This window comes from Megalobrama amblycephala, linkage group LG23 (assembly GCF_018812025.1).
Source record: "Megalobrama amblycephala isolate DHTTF-2021 linkage group LG23, ASM1881202v1, whole genome shotgun sequence".
Classification (NCBI taxonomy): Eukaryota; Metazoa; Chordata; class Actinopteri; order Cypriniformes; family Xenocyprididae; genus Megalobrama; species Megalobrama amblycephala.
The window spans coordinates 1,167,029-1,194,294 of record NC_063066.1 but is presented as its reverse complement, the minus strand read 5'-3'; the positions used below and the strand labels follow the sequence as shown (position 1 = coordinate 1,194,294).

At 38.9% G+C, this 27,266-nt stretch overlaps 1 protein-coding gene across 1 annotated transcript in view; it reads left to right on the top strand.

The window, feature by feature from the left end:
• Positions 1-23,753, top strand: part of LOC125258707 (NLR family CARD domain-containing protein 3-like) — a 47,626-nt gene extending 23,873 nt beyond the window's left edge. The window contains exons 10-13 of the mRNA XM_048175695.1: positions 20,372-20,545; positions 22,354-22,527; positions 22,708-22,869; positions 23,273-23,753. Of these exons, the coding sequence (XP_048031652.1) occupies positions 20,372-20,545; positions 22,354-22,527; positions 22,708-22,869; positions 23,273-23,288 (526 nt within the window). The 3' untranslated portion in view covers positions 23,289-23,753. The remainder of the gene's footprint in view (positions 1-20,371; positions 20,546-22,353; positions 22,528-22,707; positions 22,870-23,272) is intronic.
• The last annotated feature ends 3,513 nt before the right edge of the window (positions 23,754-27,266 follow it).

Genomic DNA, 27,266 nt, shown 5'->3' with positions numbered 1-27,266 from the left:
CATATGTCGTAATTTAGATATATTTTTTAGATGGAAGAATGCGGTTTTACAGATACTAGAAACATGACTTTCAAATGAAAGATTGGTATCAAAGAGCACACCCAGGTTCCTAACTGAGGACGAAGGTTTAATGGAGCACCCGTCAAGTGTTAGAGAGTATTCAAGGTTTTTTCGTGAGGAAGTTTTTGGTCCAAAGATTAGGATATCAGTTTTTTCTGAATTTAATAATAAGAAATTTCTTGTCATCCAGTTTTTAATGTCAGCTATGCATTCTGTTAGTTTTGTGAATTTGTAGGTTTCGTCAGGGTGCGAGGAAATATAGAGCTGAGTATCGTCAGCGTAGCAGTGAAAACTAACACCATGCTTCCTAATTATCTGTCCTAAGGGTAGCATGTACAGAGTGAAAAGCAACGGTCCTAGTACTGAGCCTTGTGGTACTCCATATTGAACCTGTGATCGATACGACATCTCTTCATTTACTACTACAGACTGATAACGGTCAGATAAGTACGATTTGAACCATGCCAAAGCAGTTCCACTAATGCCAATATAGTTTTCAAGTCTTTTTAAAAGAATGTTGTGATCGATAGTGTCAAAAGCAGCACTGAGATCTAATAACACTAATAGAGAAATACAGCCACGATCGGATGATAAGAGTAGATCGTTTGTAACTCTAACGAGAGCAGTCTCAGTACTATGGTATGGTCTAAAACCTGACTGGAAATCCTCACAGATTCCATTTCTTTCTAAAAAAGGAGCACAGTTGTGTTGAAACTGCCTTTTCTAGTATCTTTGACAGAAAAGGTAGATTCGAGATTGGCCTGTAATTTACTAAATCTCTCGGATCTAGTTGAGGTTTTTTAATAAGAGGTTTAATAATAGCCTGCTTAAAGGTTTTTGGCACGTATCCTAGTGTTAGAGATGAATTAATTATATCAAGAAGTGGACCTACGACCTCTGGAAGCATTTCTTTCAGTAGTTTAGTCGGAATTGGGTCTAACATACATGTCGTTGATTTTGATGATTTGATAAGTTTAGATAATTCTTCCTCTCCTATAGCGGCGAATGATTCTAGTTTTACCTCAGGGACACTACAATGCACTGTCTGAAGCGAAACTGTAGACGGTTGCATGTTTATAATTTTCTCTCTAATATTATCAATCTTGCAAGTAAAGAAGTTCATAAAGTCATTACTGCTGTGCTCTATGGAAACGTCAGCAGTTGAATCTCTGTTTCTAGTTAATTTAGCCACTGTGTCAAATAAATACCTAGGATTATGTTTGTTTTCTATTAAGAGATTTGAAAAATAAGTAGATCTAGCATTTCTTATAGCCGTTCTGTACTCAATCATTTTTTCTTTCCACGAAAGGCGAAAAACTTCTAGTTTTGTTTTCTTCCAACTACGTTCAGCTTTTCTCACAGCTCGTTTTAGAGCCCGAGTGTGCTCATCATACCACGGCGTTGGATTAGTTTCCTTAATCTTCTTTAGACGTAAAGGAGCGACTGCATCTAATGTGCTGGAAAAGAGAGAGCCAATAGTTTCTGTTGCAGCATCGAGTTCTTCTAAGTTGTCAGGTATACTAAGGCGATGAAACTGCTCGGGGAGATTATTTATAAAGCAATCTTTAGTGGTAGACGTGATGGTTCTACAATATTTATGGCTGGGTGGTGGTTTTGTAGCCTTGGCTAATTGTATTATACACGAGACTAAATAATGATCTGATATATCATCGCTCTGCTGTAGAATTTCAACAGCATCAATATCAATTCCATGCGACAGTATTAGATCTAGGGTATGATTACGACAATGAGTGGGTCCTGACACGTGTTGTCTAACTCCAATAGAGTTTAAAATGTCTGCAAATGCCAATCCAAATGCGTCTTTGTTATTATCTACATGGATATTAAAATCACCAACAACAAGGACTTTATCCGCAGCTAGTACTAACTCTGATAGAAAATCAGCAAATTCTTTGATGAAGTCAGTATGGTGCCCTGGTGGCCTGTATACAGTAGCCAGCACAAATGTCAACTTACATAATGTTACATAAAGCACCATCACTTCAAAGGAATTATATTTGAAATTCTTTTGAATGATTCTGAATATATTACTATAAATTACAGCAACACCTCCCCCTTTGCCTTTCTGTCGAGGATTGTGTCGATAATCATAACCTTGAGGACTAGATTCATTTAAAGTAATGTAATCGTCTGGTTTTAGCCAGGTTTCTGTCAAACACAGCAAGTCTAGTTTATTGTCTGTGATAATTTCATTTACAATAAGTGCTTTTGAAGAAATAGATCTAATATTCAGTAACCCAAGCTTTATCATTTGTTTATCTGATTTATCTGTGATTTTCATTTTTTGAACATCAATTAAATTTTTACCCTTAAAAGGTTTCGGAAATTTTTTGTATTTACTAGTTCGAGGTACAGACACAGTCTCTATGTGATAATATCTAGGTGTAAGTGTTTCTATGTGCTGTGAATTATCTGAGTTCTGTGACGTGAGGCGGCTAGCAGACGGTCGGTTTAGCCAGTTTGTCTGCGTCCTGATCTGGGCCCTGGTTTGTCATGTTTCAGCTCTAAGACTATTTGCCAAATTTCTAGATAGAAGAGCAGCACCATCCCGGGAGGGATGAATACCATCTCTTTTCAACAGATCAGGTCTGCCCCAAAAGCTTTTCCAATTGTCTATGAAACCTATATTATTCTGCGGACACCACTTAGACAGCCAGCCATTGAGTGATGATAACCTGCTAACTATCTCATCACTCCGACGAACAGGAAGAGGGCCAGAACAAATTACTTCTGCTGACATTGAATTTGCGAGTTCACACACCTCTTTAATGTTAATTTTAGTGATCTCTGACTGGCAAAGTTGAACATCATTTGTGCCGACGTGGATAATGATTTTAGAATATTTACGTTTAGCATTAGCCAGCACTTTTAAATTTGCTTTGATGTCAGGTGCTCTGGCCCCCGGCAAACATGTGACTATGGTGGCTGGTGTCTCTATTTCACGTTCCGTGTAATAGAATCGCCAATAACTAGGGCACTTTCAACAGGATTCTCAGTGGGTGCATCACTGAGTGGGGAGAACCTGTTTGATGTTCTAATCGGAACGGAAGAGTGGTGTTTGTTCTTGCCATTATGCCGCCTCACAGTCACCCAGTTTGCCTGCTGCGTGGCTTCTACAACCGGAACCGAATGTGCAGTGTTTACTAGGCTAGTCGCATCCAAAGCAGTATCTAAGGCCCTTTCATTCTCACTATCCTCAATGAAAGTTTGGATGCGTGTCTCTAATTCTGAGATTCTCTCTGTCAGCCTGACAATATCCCTGCATTTATCACATGTGTAAGTCTCACTGCTGACAGAAAGAGCTAAGCTGTACATGTTGCATTTAATACACATGATAATCGTCGGACATGACTGACCGTGTGTTTGATGAACGCCGTCCGAAAAACTGCAACGCACACGGGACTCGCTGGCTGGATGTCTCGGTCGCTTGCCGGTGCCTGGGGCAAGGGTGATGTGCGGGACGCTGTACCTCGCGGTGGATCGATGAATGCCGGGCAGCAACGTCTCCACAGCTTCCCGATCTGGCGAGGACAGATCAGAATAACATACATCGGATAAATCTGCCATTAAATCGACAAGGAAGGTTGGTTTAGAGGAAAAAAGAAAGTAGACGGTAGCTAGCAGGCTAGCGGGCTATGGCTAACACTAGGTGATTACGCTGGTGGATTGCTAGTAATAAATCGTTCCGTTTAGTAATACTATGCAATAGGTTAAGTAATCTAGTGAAAAATAATAAAGTTATATTATGTGAATAGGAATAAAGAGAAGAAGAGAAGCATACTTTTTTGGTGACATTGTTGATTTTGTGGTCTAAAAACAAAGTGACAAATCTTTCTCGAGCAAGTCCTGTGCAGGGCTGCCGACGACTCCTGTAACCTGAACGAAGCACAATGATGCTCTTGCTCTCTCACTCTGGTCGATGTGTGTATGTGCGCTCTTCTAGGAGAAGTGCCCGTACAAGGGCACCAGGGTATTATTGCATAATAAAGGGCCATGCTAAAAAAAAAAACTGTCCGGAATCTGTGAGCAATCTGAAGAGTATTTTTGGCACAGAAATTACGTTTAGCATGTTTAGCATGAGAACCCAAGGCCATGTTTAGCATGAGAACCCAACTCTTTAACAGTGTAAATAAGTCAGAATGCATGAAATAGCATTGTCCTCCTGCATGTGCAGCCGTGAATCTAGAATTATCTTCTCTCCAGGATTTAATGTTGCCATAAGCGCAACATTATAGTGTGGGCACCCACACTATGAAACATTAATCGTCCTGCAACAGATCAATAGTCAGGTGGTCACCCTAGTCTAAAGTCACAATGAACACTTTTCCTCTTTTATTTACAATTTCCTCGGTCGCTGCGGCACTCATTTTCTGCTTATCAGTCGCCGGTTACTGAAGAGCAATCCAGCACGAGACAACGATATGGCACAACCAAAATTGATACTGTTACATGATTGGCTGTTAGCGTGTCACTCCCTATGTTGCTAGGTTACCAGAGAACGAGTGCCTTTGTTAATGCAACCACACTTGCTTCGCAACCTCTGTTTTCTTCCGACAAAGAATAAAAAATATTGAACGTTTTATCAAACACATTTTTTAATGATATCGATCACGTGTCTATCGCGATACATATCGTTATTGTTTTATCGCTCAGCCCTAATCAGTTTGATTTTAGCTAGCAATTTGAAGCTATAGAAACGGGGCGTGTCGTCATGATTGACAGTTGATTGACAGCTTCTCTGAGGACTGTCGGAGCTTCGAGGGGAAATTGAAGATAAATAAATAACTATTATTTTTCGATGTCTGTGTTCTCGCTGACAAAAGGAGTTGTTCAGCAGTAAACTGTCCTAACCGACCTACAGGATCTGCGGATCACTGAACTTTTTTCGGTAACATTAAATGTGTAAATTAATAAATGTTATTAGTTAAGATAACATGCCTAACGTTAGCCATGACAGGAAAAAGCAGGTGATCGTTATCTGGGAGTTACTAATTATTTTTATGGGTATACAATAATAATTATCAGGACAAAACTAATCCTACTCTAGTTAATTAAAGAGCACTGTCTACAGCAATTGTAGTTAGTTCAACTTGACCGCGGTTTCAAAAATATTATTGCTCTAGAAACAGAATATTATTTTACAAGTAGAATTTTAATTTGTGTATAATTTATATATTTAAAATACATCAATTACGATATGTTGTTTTGACCTTGTTCTGTCTTTGTATTGATCTTAAAGTTAGTGCTACCCCTAGTGGTCATAATAATAATTTGTTCTGTAGGAATAGCCTCTAGTGGTCATTCCAATTACTTTATTAGTTCAAGCAGCCAGAGAGCACATGGCAGCAACACGAGAGTCTCTCAACAATTCAACTCCATCCGTGGTAATCCTTTAAAATGTGGCATCGGCTGTAAGTTTATTTCATTTCTCTTTATGTGAAGCATAATTTTACAGCTGTGTTGTTCAATATTTGTAGCATTTATCAAAGGCTTACGTTCGTAACACTCAACTGCACTCTTCAACACCACTTAAGTTTCCTAATCCATTCAAAATCACAGATGATAAATATTATCAACCGAAACAAGAAAGTCAAACGAGGAGTGTAACCTTTGATGTGCATGATGACCCATACGCCACTCCTTCACAATACCAACCAACAAACAAGCCACAATACAGAGAAACCCCACGTAACAGGGATGCATACCCCCTTAACCTAGTACGGCAGCCTCCACGTAGTTCTGACAGTCACATGACATACTTTGTGAGGTTTCTGGCAAGACGTGAGCTTGTTACAACTGGTTTGCTCCAGTTCAATGATCAACCAGAAAGCTACAGAGCATAGCGCAAATCATTCTGTAATGCGGTGAGAGATCTGGATGTAACGTGTGATGAAGAAATGGATCTTCTCGTCAAATGGCCAAGCGCATCAGGTCTATACACATCAACCAGCCAGATCTAGGTCTCGAGATGATTTGGAAGCGGTTAGATGATTGTTATGGCTCTCCTGAAGCCATCGAAAAGGCTTTATTCCAGAAACTGGACAGCTTCCCGAAGTTAAACACCAGAGACTACTCCAAATTAAGAGATCTCAGTGACTTGTTAATGGAAGTAAATGCTGCTAAAATGAACGTGATCTGCCTGGTCTTTCTTATCTGGACACTCCCAGAGGAGTTAACACCATAGTCCAAAAGTTGCCGTACGGTCTCCAAGAGAGGTGGTTAATCCATGGATCCACTCACAAAGAAATGTTTCAAGTGTCATTCCCTCCATTTTCTGTCTTTGTGAACTTCATTCATCATCAAGCACAGATAAGAAATGACCCAAGTTTCAACGTTGTGCAGGCACACAGAAAGTTGAAAAGCCTCCTTGGAAATCCAACAAGATGAAAACTGTTTCCAGTTACAAAACAGACATTTCCACTGTGCAAGGTTCTACATTGGACAAAGTTAAAAGAAACGCAGAGGATCCTGACAAGATATGCCCTATACACAAAAAGCCACACACTTTGCAGAGATGCCGTGAATTTCGGCTTAAACCTTTAGAAGAGAGAAAGAGCTTTCTCAAAGAAAATGGATTTTGCTTTAAGTGCTGTAACACAACAACACACACAGCAGGACACAACAGCACCCACAGATGTAACAACAAACTGTACAACTGTGTGTGGGAGAGGCCAATCTGCTCTATCCTGCTCATAGATTTTTTTGGCAAAAATATACCCCAGTGGACAACAAGACAAGGCAGTCAAAGTTTACGTTGTTCTAGATGAACAAAGCAATAGGTCTCTGGTTCGTCCTGAATTCTTTGACATGTTTAATGTACAAGGACTCTTGTCATCCTACACGCTGGTGACCTGCACAGGGCTGACAAAAAACATAAGACGTACAGGCTCAGGCTTCTACATCGAGTCGATGGATGGTGAAACAGTGCAACCCTTGCCAACTTTTTTGGAGTGTGCAGAAATGCCAAACAACAGAGCAGAGATACCTACTCCCAATGCTGCAGTTCATCATATCCATTTGAAACGGATTGCCCATCTGATCCCAGAACTGGATGCCCAAGCCGCTATCTTGCTGCTTCTTGGTCGTGATGCCATTAGTCTCCTAAAGGTATGTGAGAATATTAATGGTCCTTCTGATGCTCCCTACGTTCAAAGATTAGATCTGGGATGGGTGCTAGCGGGAACCGTTTGTCTCGGGGGTGGTCACAAACCCACAAGTGTGAAAACTCTCTTCACTAATGCTCTGCAACAAGGTCGCCCTACCATCTTTGAACCATGCTCAAGTGTTCTTCGAGTTAAAGAGGAATACAGTTTTAAAGACATTCGAGACGTTCAAGATGAAGACCACTCTTGCCTAGGTCAAACGGTCTTTCAACTTACAAAAGACGATAACAAGCCAAATTTATCTATTGAAGACAGAAATGAGGGAACATTTCTTTACATTCATGGAGAAGATATTTGAAAACGGTCACGCTGAAGTTGCTCCTCCCCTCCGAGAACACGAAGAACGGTGGTATCTGCCTCTTTTTGGTGTGTATCATCCCAGGAATCTAAACATTCGTGTAGTATTCGATTCAAGTGCTCAGTATGAAGGACTGTCACTGAATGACGTACTGCTAATGGGCCCTGACTTCAACAATGTGCTCGTGGGAGTCTTTATAAGATTCTGCAAAGAAGGCATTGCCGTGATAGCAGACATTAAGCAGATGCTTCACTGCTGTCTTGTGAGAAAAAACGACTGCAACTTCCTCAGATTCTTCTGGTTCAAGAACAACGACCTAGATCAAGAAGTCATTGAGTATCGCATGACTGTACATGTTTTTGGAAACAGTCCCAGTCCAGCAGTTGCAATCTACTGCCTCAGACAGTCAGCTGCAGAAGAGACACCACACCATGACCCTGAGGTGAAACAGTTTGTGGATCATGACTTTTATGTCGACGATGGTTTCAAGTCCCTCCCGACAGCTGAAAGTGCCATCAGTCTGATCAAGAGGACACAAGATGTTCTCACCAACTCCAACCTAACAGCAAAACGGTCATGGAAGCTTTTCCACCTGAAGATCGAGCTAGTGAGCTCAAAGACTTGGATCTCGGTTCAGACACACCACCTTTACAATGAAGTCTGGGACTAAATTGGGACCTGGGAACAGACACGTTCACTTTCAAAGTTGATACAGAGGAGAAACCATTTACTCAACGAGGAGTACTCTCAGTGGTGAACAGTGTCTACGACCCTCTAGGATTTGCAGCCCCTGTCACAATTCAGGGAAAACACATCTTAAGAGAGCTCACTCAAGGAAAAGGTGAATGGGATTCACCACTTCCACAGGAAATGGAAGACAAGTGGAAATCCTGGCGAGACAGTTTACAAGATCTCAGAAATCTGCAAGTACCAAGACCTTACACTGTCATTTCTCCATCGACAGCAGAACGGAAAGAACTGTGTGTCTATTGTGATGCATCAACAAAGGCCATAGCAGCGGTTGTTTACCTGAAACTTACCGACAACGTTGGAAACATTCACGCAGGCTTTGTAGTGGGAAAAGCGAAGCTGGCTCCAAAACCTGAACAAACCATTCCAAGACTCGAGCTCTGCACTGCTGTATTAGTGGTGGAATTAGCAGATCTGGTAAGATCTGAACTTGACTTGGATATTGACACGACAACCTTCTACACAGATAGCACGGTCGTGCTCGGGTACATCTACAATGAGACAAGACGTTTCTATGTGTACATCAGCAATCGTGTTCTTCAGATACAGAGATCATCCAGTCCAAGTCAATGGAAGCACATACCTTCTGATCAAAACCCTGCAGACTCTGCGACAAGAAGTTGCAGCAGCTCAACTCAAGGACACCAGTTGGCTCATTGGACCTCCTTCTCTGTACAAGCCTTCTCAAGAGCCTCAAGATCTTAAACTCTATGACCTCATTAGCCCAAATACAGATCCAGATGTTTGAGCACAAGTATCCACTCTACAGACACAGACTGCAGTAGAGCAGCTTGGATCTCAACGGTTTACAAGGTTCTCCTCCTGGTCCTCTCTAAGAAGTGCCATTGCTCACCTTCGCCACATTGCCCAAAGCTACTGCTCAAGTCTGGTCACAGAACATCAGAACTGCAAAAGATGGCATCTGTGTAAGAATGCATATACTGCAGAAAACCTTCAAGAATCAGAAAAGGTCATTATTCGGTCTGTGCAAGAAGAGACATATGCAGAAGGACTTGCATGCTTACAGAAAAACATGAAGCTTTCTCGGAACAGTCCACTCAGATTTTTGGACCCCTTCATTGATGCACCAATCTCCTCCGAGTTGGAGGTCGCATTTGACATGGAGAACTTCAAACTGAGGAAAATAATCCAATAATCATTCCAGGCAAACACCACATTGCTGTGCTGTTGGTTCGATACTTCCATGAACAAACACTGCATCAAGGACGCCTCTTCACGGAAGGTGCTATCCGAGCAGCTGGATACTGGATAATGGAAGTGAAGAAGTGTATAAGCAGTCTAATACACCATTGTGTGACATGTCGAAAGTTGCACGGCACCCCTATTATACAGAAGATGGCTGATCTGCCCGCTGACCGTCTGTCTTTGGAGCCTCCCTTCACCAACGTGGGGCTCGATGTGTTTGGCCCTTGGAGTCTTGAAGCTCGTCGTACAAGAGGTGGCCTTGCACATAGCAAGAGGTGGGCTGTTATTTTCACCTGTATGACTGTGCGAGCAGTCCACATAGAGGTCATTGAATCTCTCGACTCTTCAAGCTTTATCAACGCGCTCAGGCGATTCCTTGCAATACGAGGCCCGGTGAAACTGATCCGCTCAGACAGAGGGACAAACTTTATTGGAGCTTCTGCCCCAAAATACCTTCCAACATTAATGCTACTACCGTAAACAAGTATCTGGCCGAAAAGGGCTGTTCCTGGACCTTCAACCCTCCCCATGCATCTCACATGGGCGGATCTTGGGAGAGGATGATTGGGATAGCCAGAAGAATCTTGGATTCCATGTTTCTTCAACTTGGACATACAAAACTCACCCACAAAGTACTTAAGACATTGATGGCTGAGGTGGCAGCTATCATTAATGCAAGACCTCTGGTGTCTGTGTCCACCGATCCTACTGATCCTGTTTTACTCACCCCATCAACTCTGTTGACTCAGAAAACAAGCATTCCATCTGCTCCACCTGAGGATTCTGATGTCAAGGATCTTCACAAACAGCAATGGCGTCAAGTCCAACATCTAGCACAAACCTTTTGGAACAAATGGAGAAAACAGTACCTGTCTGTTCTGCAACCTAGGAGAAAGTGGCAAACACAAGAATCCAACTTGGAACCAGGAAGTGTCGTGCTACTCAAGGACCAACAACTGAAGAGAAACGAGTGGCCCTTAGGGATAGTTACTCAGGTTTTCCCTAGCGAAGATAGTATGGTACGTAAAGCTGAGGTCAGAGTCTTCAGAGGAGATGGGCCCAAAATGTTTTTGAGACCTCTATCAGAACTTCTTGTTCTTATTGCACCTTAATACACAGTTACTATGTTATTTGCAAGTATTGTTTTTGTTGTTTATGGTGTTTAGTGACATTCACCATGTCAGACGGGGAGTGTTCTGTCTTTGTATTGATCTTAAAGTTAGTGCTACCCCTAGTGGTCATAATAATAATTTGTTCTGTAGGAAGTGTTGCCTCTAGTGGTCATTCCAATTACTTTATTAGTTCAAGCAGCCAGAGAGCACATGGCAGCAACACGAGAGTCTCTCAACAATTCAACTCCATCCGTGGTAATCCTTTAAAATGTGGCATCGGCTGTAAGTTTATTTCATTTCTCTTTATGTGAAGCATAATTTTACAGCTGTGTTGTTCAATATTTGTAGCATTTGTCAAATTTTGAGCTTATTCTACGTGTACTTGTTTTATGTTATGTTAGCTTACATAAATGCTTGCTATTAGACAATATGACACTGATATTGTAGTATTTTCTGTTTTACTTGTAGTTTCACAAAAAAGAAAGACACAATAAACCAAAGAAAAGAAGATTGACTCTATAAACCTAAATACCAGTCTTCTGCGTGTTTATTGGGATTCTGTTGACACTAGCTAGAATTCTACTCTTCACACAAAAGGGAAGGACAGCATGGACCTAGTTATCAGAAATTTAGTTTAAAAATGAACAATGTGCATTAATAAACATTAAAATAATTGTAAATTCTTTATTGCTAGATGTAATTAAGCCATTGTTTAAGCCAAATGAAAAAGGGAGGAAGAAAAGAAAAATATAATAAACAATAGATAATAAAACAAATAGGTGATCTGGTCTTGATGAAGCAGATGTCTGGGCGGAAGTTTGATACCGCGACTCTGCCTCCGGGCTCCACTGACGATTCTTTCTGCGCATGCCCAGGCTCCAAAACTGATGTTTTTGCGTAACATGTCAACGCCCATCATCGTCCGTTATTAGCTGACCATTGTTAGCTTGCAGACAATCTCTACACAATAGCTGAGCGTACTCGTCACTCTTTAGCTCCACTCACACGGCACGCCTCCAGGCGCTCGGCTGTGTGTGTGTGTGTCGGAAATACTCGGTACAGCGTATCATTTTTTTATAAATCTGATCAAACTAAAGACTTTTCGGAGATATGAAGAATGCTATACTACTCTATAGGTACTCAAGATTAACATGAGATTGGCAGAAACTGTGTGTGTTATGTACCCTTTAAACAGTATTTGTCAACAGTATGTTCACAACAGCACCAAAGTTTTAAATTAATGAAAGACTTAAGAGACTAACATAATTAAGATACAGGAATTAGAAGAATCAACAAAACAAACAAGTTATTTTAAAATTCTTTCTAAAAAAAGAATCAATTCGAAGAATTATTAGTGGTTAAAACACAGGCCACTTTGGTCCAGTCAAGATTTGTAAGTCTTGATCAGATGGATGCATGTTCAAAGTATTTTTCAATCTTGAAAGAAAAAATGGACAAAAAAAAAAAAGAATCATTCATGCTTTGCGATCTGAGGAAGGAATTCTGTTGTCCAATCCTGTAGTAATTAGAAGGAGGGCAATTGGTTTTTATGAGAAACTGTACAGAAGTAAATTAGGATCAAACGATTTTAATGAGTGTCGTCTTCAAGGATTTATCAAAGGTGTCTGATGAACTAATGCAAAGATTTCTGGTACGCTTAGCCTGGGAGAACTGCATAAGGCTGTTCAGAGCATGGAATCCAGAAGGGTGCCTGGAATTGATGGCATAACAATATACTTCTATAAATGTTTTGGGGAAGATCTAGGAGAGCATTTTTTAGAATTACTCAATGGTAGCTTAGATGAAGGTCTTCTACCTTTGAGCTGCTAGAGAACAGTCCTGACCCTCCTTCCCAAGAAAGAAGACTTCACAGATATCAAAAACTGGAGACCTGTTTCACTTCTGTGTGGTGATTATAAACTTCTCTCAAAGATTTTAGCAAACAGACTAACAGAAATTATAAACAAGGTGGTCCATCCCGACCAAACATACTGTATCCCCAAAAGGTCAATTTCTGATAATATTTCCCTGGATATTTATGATGTCTCTATGTTATTAAATAGTGACATTGGACTGATTTCGTTGGACTAAGAAAAAGCATTCGATAGAGTTGAACACATACTTACAGGAAACATTAAAAGCTTTTGGTTTTAGTAAGAGTTTTATAGATAAGATTTAAAGTTTTGTACAGTGATGTTGAGAGCATACTCAAAATTAATGGTGGCTTATGCACTCCTTTTAAATTTTTACTAGTGTGAGGCAGGGATGCCCACTCTCTGGAATGCTATATTCATTAGCAATAGAACCTTTGTTACAAGAATTAAGGAAAAATGTACAAGGTTTTAATTTGCCTAATTTTGGAAAAATTATAAGCTGCATGCTGATGATGTTTTAGTGCTTTTATAGTCAACAGAGTGAGGTACAGGTTTTAATAAGTGTACGTGATGATTTTAAAGGGGTTGTTCACAGTTTTTTTTTTTTTAGGCTTGATTGTGTTTATGGGGCACAGTTTAACATGTCTTAATGCTTTGTTTTTTTTTAAAAACAGCCTAATTTTTCATATATTCTAGCTTTATTCTACACCACTGTCTCCATTGTCATTTGAACGGCCGGTGTGACATCCTAATTCTATGATATCACTCCCTCTGAAATACGCAATGAGCTCAGATTGGTTAGCTGGCCCAGTGTATTGTGATTAGCGCACATCGTACGGAAACGCCACGCCCTTACCTTTATGGGCAATAGTTGCATGCTTTCGGTGGAAATGTAAATAATGGCGTCAATATTGCCGTATCAGTTTAAGCCTGAATCTGACCCAGATAGCAGTAATGAAGGATTTTAAAGGACGTTATGAATGGTAAGTATTTCCTTTGTGTCAAAGTGTTTACATATGCTGTCCCTTGTAAATATTACTGCTGTTTATGTTCAATTTCAATATACAGTTTAAAGCTTTACTGTAGCCCAGGGCTCGTCAACTGGTGGCCCGCTGTTAGGGTGACCAGACGTCCCGAAAAATTCGGGACAGTCCCGAAATCTAAACTGTTGTCCCGAATCCCGAATCTGGCCCTAATTGTCCCGAAAATTATACTAAAGCAAAATCTTGAGAAGTTATTGTCTGATAAACATTAAAAACTGTCTGCGGATGTTGAGTCGTCCTGCAACCAGCCCCCGCCGGCTGCTCATTGGCTGCAGCATCTTTTTTCTAAGTTCTAAAAAAATACCGTAGACATCTAGGCGCGAATTTAGATATGCATGTCCTTTTTGTTTTAAGCCTTGATGAAGAGAGCGCAAGTTGCTGCAGCCGCGAGGAGGACAGTGATGAACGCGTACACGGAGTGATTGATTGTTCGCAGCACTGTGTACAAAAAAATACTTCACTACACAATTATTTCGTTATTTTCGTTTAAGCTTATTAGCGTTAGGCTATACAGAAGGTCTGATTTATGCACTGTTACTTACAACAGTCATTGTTGTTTTTCTTTTCACAATGACATTTGAGTTCATGATTTTAATGTTGTTTTTTGTGGCAGACTGAAGACTAATGACAGACTGTTGATCTTTGAATAAAAATATGTTTGGTTCAGGTTTGAAATTCATTATCTTTTATTATATGCTACGCAGTCTAATATCATAGAACACCCCCCCCCCCCCCCCCCCCCCAACACATCCCCCCCGTCCCGAATTTCAGCCAATCTCATCTGGTCACCCTACCCGCTGTCCAAATCCGGCCCCCAATCATATTCATCTGGCCTGCGGCACCCCAATCTCCCTTCTCCTCTTTTCCGGCTAAATTTGGTTAGATATGTGGCCGCAGTGGTGCATGCAGCTGTACGGCTATATACGCACTGTTCGTACCATGCACGCTTCTCCGACTGACCTGAGAAATGTTTTCTGTGCGAATATTTCAGCAGTTATTATGTGTTCCGTATTTCTGTCGAATGAACCAGCGATACCTATCATTCGTGATTGAATCATTCTTTTGTCTCGATTCTTTTCTGTGAATTGGCCAAACGCGCTTGCATAACGATCAGAAAAGATTTGGATTCATTTGGGCCGCTCTGTCTCTAAATCATTTGAAGTTGTTTCTCAGTCAGTAGCAACAAATACAGAACAAATATCGCTGTTTTCAGGTGTTTCACTAGTTTACTTTGAACTACACAGCACAGCCCAGTAGATAACGAAATGAAAGCTTAAAGAGCTGCGTTTATACCCAGTCACCATTATTAAACAGTGTTGCGACATCCAGTGAGAAGTGTTTTAATTCGACACACACCTCTTGCTCACAAACTACAAATTCCTCGATGTTTAAACTAGTTATAAATCGGATGAAACAGCTTAAACATTCCCAAACAGACTGATGAGGAAAACAGGGGAAATGTGCCATGAATGAAGATAGAAAACTTTTAAATCCCAAAATCACCACCCTTACTAGATCTGCAACTAACGATTATTTTTTCGATTAGTCGACGACTCTAACGATTTATTTATTTATTAATTTATTTATTTTTTTTATTAATCTAGTTTTTTTTTTGATTAGCTAATGAATCCTTTGGATAACTTTTACAAAAAATTATAAGTACAACTTCTAATATAATACTTCAACTTTTATTAAATTTTTTCCAAAAAATACTTCAATGTGGCTGAAGATTTTACAGTATACAAAAATAAAGTAGCAAAAATAAAATGTAAACAACACTTTAGCATCAGGCACGAATAATGCCATATAAATTCAAAAGCATTCAAAATGCCATATAAATTCAACAAAAGCACTGCTCAACACTCTGCAAAAATACATGAAATACATATAGAAAAATAAAGTGCCAAAAAATAAAATGTAAACAACACTTTAGGGCATCAGACATGAATAATGGCATATAAATTCTGCCTAACATTTTGCAAAAGATGCATTCTGAAGGCATTATGTGGTTTAAAGTAGTAGCACACCACAAAAATACTGGTCAACAACACTATGTAAAACATACCTGAATGGTAACAGTTTCAAAGGAGCCAAGTCCAACAAAAGCACTGCTCAACACAAAAATAATGGCCAATACAGTGCAAAGATTACCTGAAGGCATCTTGTAGTTTAAAGAAGTCCAACATAAATACAGCCCAACATAAACAGTGCAAAAGGTTGGGGGCCTGTGTTACTAATTATATAGCATTGCCATTGAGGAAGGCTTGCTCTTTTTTTAGTCACAATGTTGCCAGCAACTGAGAAAAGCCTTTCAGATGGGGTTGATGTTGCAGGCACAGACAAGTAACTCTTTGCCAGCATGGCCAAGATGGGAAACCTCACTTCATTTTCCTTCCACCATTTCAGCGGATTTTCTTCCTTTGGAATAGCCTGCTCACTAAAGTACATGTGTATCTCATTCCTCACAACTTCACTGTGAGTTTCTTGATCTTGGATGTGACCAGTGTCATCCTCACCATTACTGTGGTCATCTGAATCCGTACCGAGCAAAGTGTCCAACAGAGACAATTGCCTCTTCTCTGAAACTTTAATGTCTGCACTGGCTGACTGAACCTGTTCCTCACATTGATGTTGATATGTTTGCTCCTCATATCTTCTTTTCTCTTCAAGAGCAAGAGCTTGAACCTTGAGGTGAACTTTTAAACTGGGGAATTCAATGGAGGTCTGTAGGGAATTGTGGGCTGGAGCTAGCTCGAGGGCAAGGAATTTAAGTGATGCTGGCAGGGCAGGGAGCTGAGGTGGCACCGGCAGGGCAAGGAGCTGAGGTGGCGCCGGCAGGGCAAGGAGCTGAGGTGGCGCCGACAAGGCTGGAGGTGACTCGGTCTCGGGTTCGGAGTCTGGAGCTGACTCTGGCTCTGGTGCGGAGTCTGGAGCTGACTCGGCGGAGGCAGGAGTGGCCGTCTTGTCCGTAGACGCTGGCGGAGCGGCCGTCTTGTCCGTAGACGCTGGCGGAGCGGCCGTCTTGTCCGTAGACGCTGGCGGAGCGGCCGTCTTGTCCGTAGACGCTGGCGGAGCGGCCGTCTTGTCCGTAGACGCTGGCGGAGTGGCCGGTGGAGGTTTCGGAATACCAGCTGAACATGCTGAAATCAGTGGAGGATCGTTCACACTGGATAACAATCCCCTCCGCTCTCAGACGGGTCTCGAGACGTGACGTGACTCTGGGCGTGACGTGACTCTGATCAACTGTGACTTGACTTTGCTCATGAAGATCATCTGTGACCTGACTTTGTGTTGTTGTTGTGGCCGCCATTTTGTGAGTGTTCTGCTTATTACATGATTCACAGTGGTGTCGCATTTTTCCGCGACACCCACAGTAAATAGAGAGCCAACAGTCAATAAAGCATAATCCAGAAACTGACTTGGAGATGAACGGGGTCCCTCACGAATGAGTTGTGATTTGAGTGGCTGATTAGTGCCCTCACAGAAAAAGTCTATCAGCGCACAGTCCGGCAAGTCTGAATAATATGCAGTGTCCAAATATTCCGCCACATATTCCTCCAGCGATCGTGAGCCCTGCTTGAGCCCTAATAACAATAATGCAATGTTCCTACCAGACCAGTGTTCACCAGAAAAGCTGCTGGATCGTTGTTGTGGCGAGGTCTTCTGTAACGAGGCGTGATTCAGGATTGGATCCATGTGCAAGCTTTATTAAAGCAGAGTTCATAGTTAAACAGGCAAGGGTCAAACAGTGGCAAACAGGTATGGCAGAGAGCAGGCAGATTCGTGATTGTTGAACAGGCAGGGAATCAGGGCAGGCAGATATCATTCACAAAACCAGGAAACAATAAACAGTCCAAAAGGTCCAAAGGGCAGGCGGCAGAGATTTGTACACGGGGAACAGACAGGATCAGAAACAGGCAGACAGACAGGGTAAATAACGCTCTGAATTGTACACAGGGTAAAACAAGACCTCGCCCAGTGTGTGAGGGTGTGTGTGTGTGTGGCTTAAATAGTCCAGATAATGTGCTGTAGCAGTATGTAGCAATTGGTGATTGGTGGAGTGAGTGCAGGTGATTGCCAGGGAGAATTGTGGGAAATGTAGTCCGGGAATGACCGATCTTCAAGTGGCATGGTGGTCAGATTGTATGATGTAAGCTCCCAGTCTTTATTAATAAAGTGGCATGTGACACCCAAGTATGCCTCGGTGGCAATACTGGTCCATGCATCTGTGGTGAGAGCCATTTTTGATTTCACATCTTTGAGTGACGCTTTCAATCTTTAAAAATTCTCCTCATATTTCTTCTCTATCAGCTCCATTAGTGAAATGGGACCTGGAGGGAAGTGTGTATCCTGGGTAAAACATGTTGATCATCTCATGAAAACCTTGACCGTCTACAATAGAAAGAGGTCTCATATCTTTTACAATCATGTTGAGTATACTATAGGTAAGTGTAACGGCCATCTGGGGCGTGCAAACAGTGACATCCTTTTTATGAAAGAAATCTTGTACACAGCTTTGCCTCTTCCTGAGAAAAAAACAAACACAATAATTAACATTAGGAACAAATTTAAACATGTAATCTATGAATGCTAACAATATATAAACTGTACTGTATTTCAAAGAGGGTAGTAAATCTGCATATTTTTAAATGAACTGAATGTGATTAATTACAATGTTTAATATGATTACTTTGATTACAATATTAATTGTATTTCAGAGAGTGTAGTGAATTTGTCATTTTATTATGAAATACAGAAAGCATTTTAAACTCTTTTTAACTAATGAGATAATTCGTTATTAATCACGTACTTATAATTGTTTTATTTAATTGGCTTGTGCCAAAAGTAAACAAAAATGCACTAGTAGCCTATTTATCTATATGTTCACATATATTGCTAGATTACAGCATACTGTTAATGTAAATCTAGTAGTTAATTTTAAGTCTATGTGTGCATAAACAACTTCTAACAACCAGTAAATGTTAATTAAAAGTTAAAGTTTGCTTTATTTTCGCCAAAGTAACCTATACAGTAATATTTGTTTACAGTTTATACCGTTAGTGATTAGCATTACCATTATTACCTAGCATATATGAATTAATTCTTGACCAAAACACAGCAGGTAAGAACGCAACAATTACTCCCAAAACTAATTGTAATAATAAATACTTACACAGATGGCTCGTCCTTTTGAGGTTGGAAAGTGCCAGGATGTTTTCTTCTGAGGTGCTTGTGCATCGCAGTTGTGCTGCTGTGGTACGCCATTTCGATTTTGCAAAGGGAACAAAGGACCATTTTATTTGGCCTCTGTTTAAAGTATTCCCATACTTTTGATAATTGTGGTCTAGGTTTTTGTGATAGAATGGAACTTTCTCCATTCCCAGGAGCAGAAGCCGCCATTACGCGAGATGAATGTAAACAGTGTGATGCGCATTTCACGCACTTCGACGTATTTTCGTAGTCGACGTAATCAATAACGTCGACGCGTCGTTGCAGCACTAACCCTTACAAACATTTACCATGAAGGAACTGTAGTAAATTACCATGGTTTGTATAAATGTGGAAAATTTATATTGAAAACTATGTTATAGCCATTTATATTGCAATATATTTATTAGGTGGGTAGGGGAATATATAATTCATTTCTTTGTGAAGGTGTGTATAGTTTTTACCTGTGTTTAGGTGTTTTTATAGACCTATATAACATATCATAATATAATATCATTTGACAGTGGTAGTGAGTAGCCATGTATGGTGTGGTTACCAAGTCTCACTGTGAGAATATTTTCATTTAAACCTAATAATCAATAAAATAATTTTTACTAATAAGACAATAAGATTTTTCACTTCTGGCCCTCCTCAACTTTTTGATTTGATAATCTGGCCCTCGAATGAAACTACCTGAAGAGCCCTGCTGTAGCTGAATACATGACTGAGTAGTAGCATTTTTGTAAAGGTATCGTTTCATTTATAGCATGAACAACTGTTTGTGTATGAACATAGAAGTTTGTTGGTGTTTGTAGGCATTTGTTGAAGTATGCAAAAGAATTTAGCTAACTTTAGCTAACTGAAGCCAAACCACATTGGACTTTGTTTACGTCCTTTGTTTACGCAACCAAAAAATAGCAACAGAACTATACATATAACAATATCTCTGTTTGCATTGAACTTTCAGTGCTGTAACTTTGCAGATACTGTTTATGCTCAAGCAGCAACATTACACACTAACTAAAGTTAAAAAAGTGAAATCGCAATGAACCACCCCTTTAAAAAACTGTCCTCTGCTAAAATTAATTTTGAAAAAAGAGAAGCACTACTAATAGGGGATTGGAAAAGGATTTTTTTTCCACTTCCTCCTGGTTTAGTATGGAAGAGAGGAGGACTCAAATATTTTCTTTTTTTTTTTTTCTAGGAGATGAAGCAACTGTACAAAGTTAGCAATTTATATGAGTAGAAAAAACAAGATGGAACTGAGATCAAATCAAGATATTAATGCTTTGTTTTTAGCTACAGTAAAATCCAGAATACTCATTGATTTTCATTTTTACAGTTCACTGAATGACCTAATCATATTTCAAATTAAATGGTGTAAAAATTAGGCTGTTGTTGTTGATGGAACCAGGTTTTTTTTTCTCTGCTTTTTTTTTTTTTTTTTTTTTTGTGGTATAAAAGGTAAATGTAAACTTGTAGGATTTTTTGTTGTTTTTTTGTGTGTTAAATTTAACATAAATGTAAAAATTGTTGAAAAAAAAAAGTAAATAGTTGTAATAAAATCTTTTTCAAAATGCAAAAAATTCTCTCTCTCTCTCTCTCTCTCTCTCTCTCTCTCTCTCTGCTAATGTAGTTTAAGCTGCTGTGATATGACAGATGAAGGTTGTTCTGCTCTGACTAAAGCTCTGAAATCAAACCCATCACACCTGAGAGAGCTGAACCTGAGCAGGAATAAACTAGGAGACTCTGGAGTGAAAAACCTCAGTGATCTACTGATGAACCCACAATTCAAGCTGGAGAAACTAGAGTTAGTATCATTATACTGTACAGCAGTTACAGTGTGATTAAAGTTCACTGTTTAGTTTAAGACAACTGGACTCAAGTCACATCATTTATAGCGTTGCACTTTCTGTGTTTCTCCCTATTGATAACAGTGTTTTTTTTTGTTTGTTTTTTACTAGTACATTAATTGTTTCATTTTAAGCATTTGACAGAATTTACTGATTGTGTACATGCAGAAATCTGATTTTACAACAGAATAAAGGGACACATCTAATAGTTAAATTAAAGAGAAGAAACCGTATCTTCCAGCAAACAACTAGTGGACTGGGTTTCAGAACAGATTATTGGATAATAAATGCTGCTGTAGCTTTTTAATAAGATGATCATCATAGATCTGAGTCATTTTCTCTTTCTGTCTTCAGTCTGAGTGATTGCAGTATTACAGAGAAACAGTGTGACATCCTGACTTCAGCTCTGAACTCAAACCCATCACACCTGAGAGAGCTGAACCTGAGCAGGAATAAACTAGGAGACTCTGGAGTGAAAAACCTCAGAGATCTACTGATGAACCCACAATCCAAGCTGGAGAAACTAGAGTTAGTATCATTATACTGTACAGCGGTTACAGTGTGATTAAAGTTCACTGTTTAGTTTAAGACAACTGGACTCAAGTCACATCATTTATAGCGCTGCACTTTCTCTGTTTCTCCCTATTGATAACAGTGTTTTTTTTTTCTTCTTTTTTAACTAGTAGGTTAATTGTTTAATTTTAATCAGTTTACACAATTTACTGATTGTGTACATGCAGATATCTGATTTTACAATGGAATAAAGAAGGGACACATCTAATAGTTAAAATATTTGAAGAGAAGAAACATTATCTTCCAGCAAACAGATGTGAACTATTGTTATTTCTGTCTTCAGTCTGAGTTACTGCAGTATTACAGAGAAACAGTGTGTCATCCTGACTTCAGCTCTGAAATCAAACCCATCACACCTGAGAGAGCTGGACCTGAACTGGAATAATCTAGGAGACTCAGGAGTGAAAAACCTCAGTGATCTACTGATGAACCCACAATTCAAGCTGGAGAAACTACAGTTAGTATCATTATACTGTACAGCAGTTACAGTGTGATTAAAGTTCACTGTTTAGTTTAAGACAATTGGACTCAAGTCACATCATTTATAGCGCTGCACTTTCTGTGTTTCTCCATCTGAAGAAAGATTCAGAAATACTATTAGTTACTGGCTTATGTGTATCAGTAGAAAGAGCATTAAACTTTAAACCATTTGAAACTTTGTGGATATAAAATAGTTTAATGCTGAAATCTGACAAATCTTTGCTTTTAAGCAATACAGAAGTGAGAACAGACTAAAAATAGCGTAACAAATGACAGTAGATTATTCTGACAGTGTTACAGTTATACTGGACTAATGCTACTTTTCACTAAATCTTAATTTATTAAGCAAAATGTGTTTTTAGAGGTTGTAAACTACATTTTAAATGACTTAAAATAAATTGATTCATGAACGAAATTGTCTTCCATTAAGAATGTGAAATCTGTCCATTTAAATATGAACTTTTCTATTGTTTCTATATTGATCCTATATATTAATCTACAGTGATAAATTCACTTATTTGTGGAGCGAGGATGGATCCAGACTTGGATTGTAACTAGTGTCCTCAAATGCTCCTGTCTTGGTTTGTTCATATCATGAAATTTCCATGATTTTGCTGGTGTATTAGTGACTGTATGGCATTTTCTTAATGATTCATTTAACTCACACATGAACTGAACATGGATTTGAGTCATTTTCTCTTTCTGTCTTCAGTCTGAGTTACTGCAGTATTACAGAGAAACAGTGTCTCATCCTGACTTCAGCTCTGAAATCAAACCCATCACACCTGAGAGAGCTGAACCTGAGCTGGAATAAACTAGGCGACTCAGGAGTGAAGCACCTATGTGACATACTGAAGGATTCACACTGTAAACTGGAGATATTGAAGTTAGTAACATTCACATACAAGAATCAAAATGCTGAAAATCACTTCAACAGTTTAAACTAAAACACTTTATACTCAATATCTTATGAAGAGCCTGAGTTCACATTATATTTGTGTAAAATTCTTCACTTTAATGATTTGTTTGTTAGATAATCTCTCTTCCTCTGTTTGTGTCTTTCTAGTCTACATTACTGTGGCATTACAGATGTTTCTTCTTTAACTCAGTATTTGACTAACTCAACAGCACTGCAGTTTTTAAAAGAGCTTGATCTGAGTTACAATAAGATAGGAGACTCAGAGCAGCGGCTCCGTGATGTGCTACGAGACTCAAACTGTGTCCTGAGGTGAGGAAACATCACTGTGATATTAAAGATCTTCATTCACCTCTGATATGAGAACAAACCTTTCAGATATTCATGAAAGGAAATTATCATAATCTTTAATGCAATAAAGGGTTTGTGTGAGAACAAAATATAAAACTTTATTCAACAACATCTGCTTTATTAACTGTGTCAGTAGAAGTGAATCATTTCGGTTTGAAAAGTCATTCATGTTTTAAATGTATTTAAAACACAAATATTGTTTGAGAAATATCTCTGCAAGATCATGTAAAGTCTGTAATTAATCTGATTACAGGAATTTAATGTAACTTCTTTTTACTAAAAAAACATTAATTTAAATTTTATAAGTAATTAGCAGTTTGTTCCACTGAACACTGATTATTTTCTCTTCTGTTCCTCCTTACAGAGTAGATAAATTTTAATCACCAAACATCCCTGATGGATCGTTTACATCAGTTTAAATCTGTGAAATGATCATGAGAGGATCAGAGACCATCAGATGATCCACAGAAGAGTCTCTACTGCGTCTATGAGGAGAAATAAATGTGTGATTAATGTGTAAATGTGTTTCATACAGGTGGAAGAGACTCAGATTTACAGTTAAATAAAGCAGCATGTGTGTTAGCATGAGTATCAGAAACATATGATATTGAATGATTAATGTTGTTTTAATATTCAGATGATGGTTTTGTGTTATTTAAAGGAGGAACAGGAGGAAGAAGCTCAGATGAGTCTGTCAGCAGAAATCTTCAGTATCAGGCCTACAAATATAATAATGTTTGGATTAAACTTATCCATAATGATTAAAATGTGTCTAATCATAAATGTGATTGTCAAGTATAGCACATAAATGATATAATATGATATAAAGTAAGTCTACAATCAAATTCTGCTATTTTTTTTTATCTTTTAAAAAAAAAAAATCTTTTTTACATTTTATGCACAAAATACATTTATTTTTGTCCATCTAAACATTTTTACCAGTTAACATCATTTTGTACCTTCATTTGCTCTGGTCTAGAGCAGTGGTCGCCAACCCGTCGATCGCGATCGACCAGTTGATCTTTATCACTGTTCTAGTAGCTCGCGAAAACAACAGAAATATGAGTGCAAAAATACATTACATTTCTCCAGTCTTTGTACTGTATTTTTGTATTTATTTTTCTGTTATTTTCAGGAGCTACTGGGACAGTGATAAAGGTAAATAGCCCATATCATGTCCGAGTCTGTAAAACACCCGTAAACAAGAGGCCAGAGACGCTGAAGACGGACGCAAAGAGGAGAAAATTCTGTAGCAGGCAGAGCAGCTCACTGTTTTACGATGCTCTAAATATAGGAAGAAAATATAAATATTGAATTAGGGGTGAAGGGTTATATGAATGCATCTCTAAAAGTGATTACTGTCTTCAGAAAAATTTCGATGGTAATGGCATTTTATTTTCCTCTTACCTCAGAATAAAGTAGCTAATTATTAGCGCAGTTCAGCTTTGTTTACAGCGCTAACCAAGGAAACACTGTAGCGCTGCTGCTCCATAAGCGCCACCTGCTGTCAGAGAGTGAATTTGCGTCTCATTCAGCCTGCTGTTTTTGTTTCAAGCTTTTTTGTGTAGCATATAATTTCACAAAGATAAAGTCAGACCGTTCAGTTTTTGCTTTAAATCTTGAAATTAAATCTCAATTAATTCAAATAAAAAAAAAAAAACTGCTTGTGCAATGTGTAAGCATCTTTGTTTGGATTGTGATTAAAAAGCAGTGGTTCCCTCTAATTTCAAATGGCTATGTATTTTTGTTTATTATAATAATAATAATAATAATAATAAATATCTGCAACCAGTATCAGAATCGGCCAATTTGCTTGTAAAAATAAATAAATAATTCAGAATCTAAATTGGCCACGAAAAAAAATACTAAATTCAATCTGGGCTGTCTTTTTCTATTAAGTAGATCTTGTCTTTCATAAAGGTCGAGGTCAGGGATCTTGGGCTTAAAAAGGTTGGTGACCACTGGTCTAGAGAGTCTTTGAGTTGTTGGAAATGTCATTTAACCTGTTTTTTCTTGAGATTAGCCATTATAATGCAAGATTAAACTCAGTTTAAATACAATGTTGATCATAAACTTATTACATTTTGGGAATAAAGTAATTGTTTCAAGACAAAACATTAAACTTCAAGAAACAATGTAGAAATAAAATGTTTAGAATAAAGTCAAAAGGTCGAGAATAAACGATCAGTGTCCATTATATACTGATAGAGGACATGACAGATCACTTAGTCAAACTGTATTTTAGACTTTCTTTCGATAACAAAAAAATACTATCAGCTTTAGCTAATTATAACAATAATACATTTATTATTGTTACAAACAGTTCAATTTGTGCATTCAATGATACATTTCCACTTAAATTTTAATAATTTAAGTGGAAATTTATAGAGATCATTGATTGCACAATTTTTGTAGCTATAATTTCTTGACAAAAGGGTAGAGTAGATTTTTATTCATTTCATTCATATATTGAACATGTTCAAACATGGGTCAATAAATACAAAGCACAACAATAGGACAATAAACTTTAGTTGAACAGATTTAACATCCCTTTAGTCATCACGGCCACAACCAGGAGCAGAGGCACGGAGAACACCAGCAGAGACATCACTGACCATCAGTGACCATCAGTGACCTGACAGGAGCAGAGGAGCGGTCAGGACAAGATTAAGTTAAAGGATAGTTCACCCAAAATACTTATTATTTATCGATCTAAACCTTTCTTTTGAGGAACTCTTGGAGAACAAGCCATAAACAATATACAGGTGCATCTAAATATGATGATGTTTTCAGAATCAGTTGCTCATTTGATTTTGTACCTTTATATCAAAATATGTCTGTTATCATTTCTTCAGACATGTGATAATGTAAGATCTGCAAAATTCCATAAAGGGTGACAAAACAACACCTATATCTATTTTCATAAATTTTTGACATTTATCCAGTCTATGACATAACTCCATTTGACCTTTTCTTATTAGACCAAAACATAAGTTTGAGGGGGATGTAAGTTTTCCTATCCTATGGTATAAACGGACTGGTCTTTGATTGGTTGTTTATAAAATACCTGTGAGTTAAATGTGAGGTCCCTCACACGAGTTTGATCATATTTGGGGGTCTGTGACATCTGAAGGATTGAAACCCACAGTGTTAAACTCTTTTCAGTAAGAAAGTTATCAGCTCCTCCAGGAATAATTTCTTAGATATTTGTGACAATAAACGTTGAATCTTTTCAGTTTATTACTTGCAAGCAATGGCGCTTAACATAAAATAAATTCACCTCAGCAATCTCTCTAAAACTGATTTTTCAATAATCTTCATTCAGTAACACAAATGACCATGATTGGTCTGTACTGATCAGCGCTTAGAAAAGTAACACGTGACAACACAGTCACTTCAGCACAATCATGTGATCACTAATAACGGCAAGAAATGACAAATTACATTAAGAAACAGTGACGATTAATTACACAACCAGAGAACGTGTTATGCAAACTAATAAAAAAGTAAACTAATCCTACCTGTCTAATTAGACACAAAGTGCAGATTAAAGCCCCGCCCATTCTAACAGTAGCTCGTCATGTCCACTAGATGGCAGTGCGGGATCAAACACAAGAATGACATCAGCCACTGATTTCACTGATTTCTTTTGACTACAAAGTTGTCTTTATTGTATCTCAGAAGCAAATACATGAGCAGCTGTTAGTGTTTACAAAGAAAAGCATCAGTAACACAATAAACAAGATCAGTTGGTTTACTTAAAATGTTGAATTTAATAAAATAATAATAAACAGAAAAAATGTAATGTAATAATCTAAATAAATGTTTGATGTTGTAAGCATTGACAATTCCTTTTGTTGCAGTTCTGTGTGAAAATTTGAATGTATCTGATCCTAATATGTGTTTATTACTTATTTAAGAAAGTTCTTATGAAATGAGGCACTGGAGCAGGGCGGCGCTGGGAAGCCATGCTCGACTCTGATTGGCTGTTTGGGCCGGTGGGCCGGGCTGGAACGCGAAGCTGCGTTCTGATTGGCTGTGTGAGGCGCACCGCGTCTCTCCTCTCATCCGCGGCTGCGGCAGCAGCCCTGCGTCACGACACACACACACACACACACACACACACACACACACAGAGTCCTGAAATAACTTTACCTGGCGAGTCGCGTGTCTGTCCGTCACTCCGCGCGCGTGAGGTGGGGTTTACTGAGGCACAGGCTCTAAATGGCGAGTCGAGGATCGGATGCAGGACGACATCTTCCTCTGCAGCCTCATCATCATCATCATCATCACACCGAACCGGCGCCAGAACCTGCTGTCCGCGAAGCGCAGCGATGGATAGAGGTGCGTGACGTCAT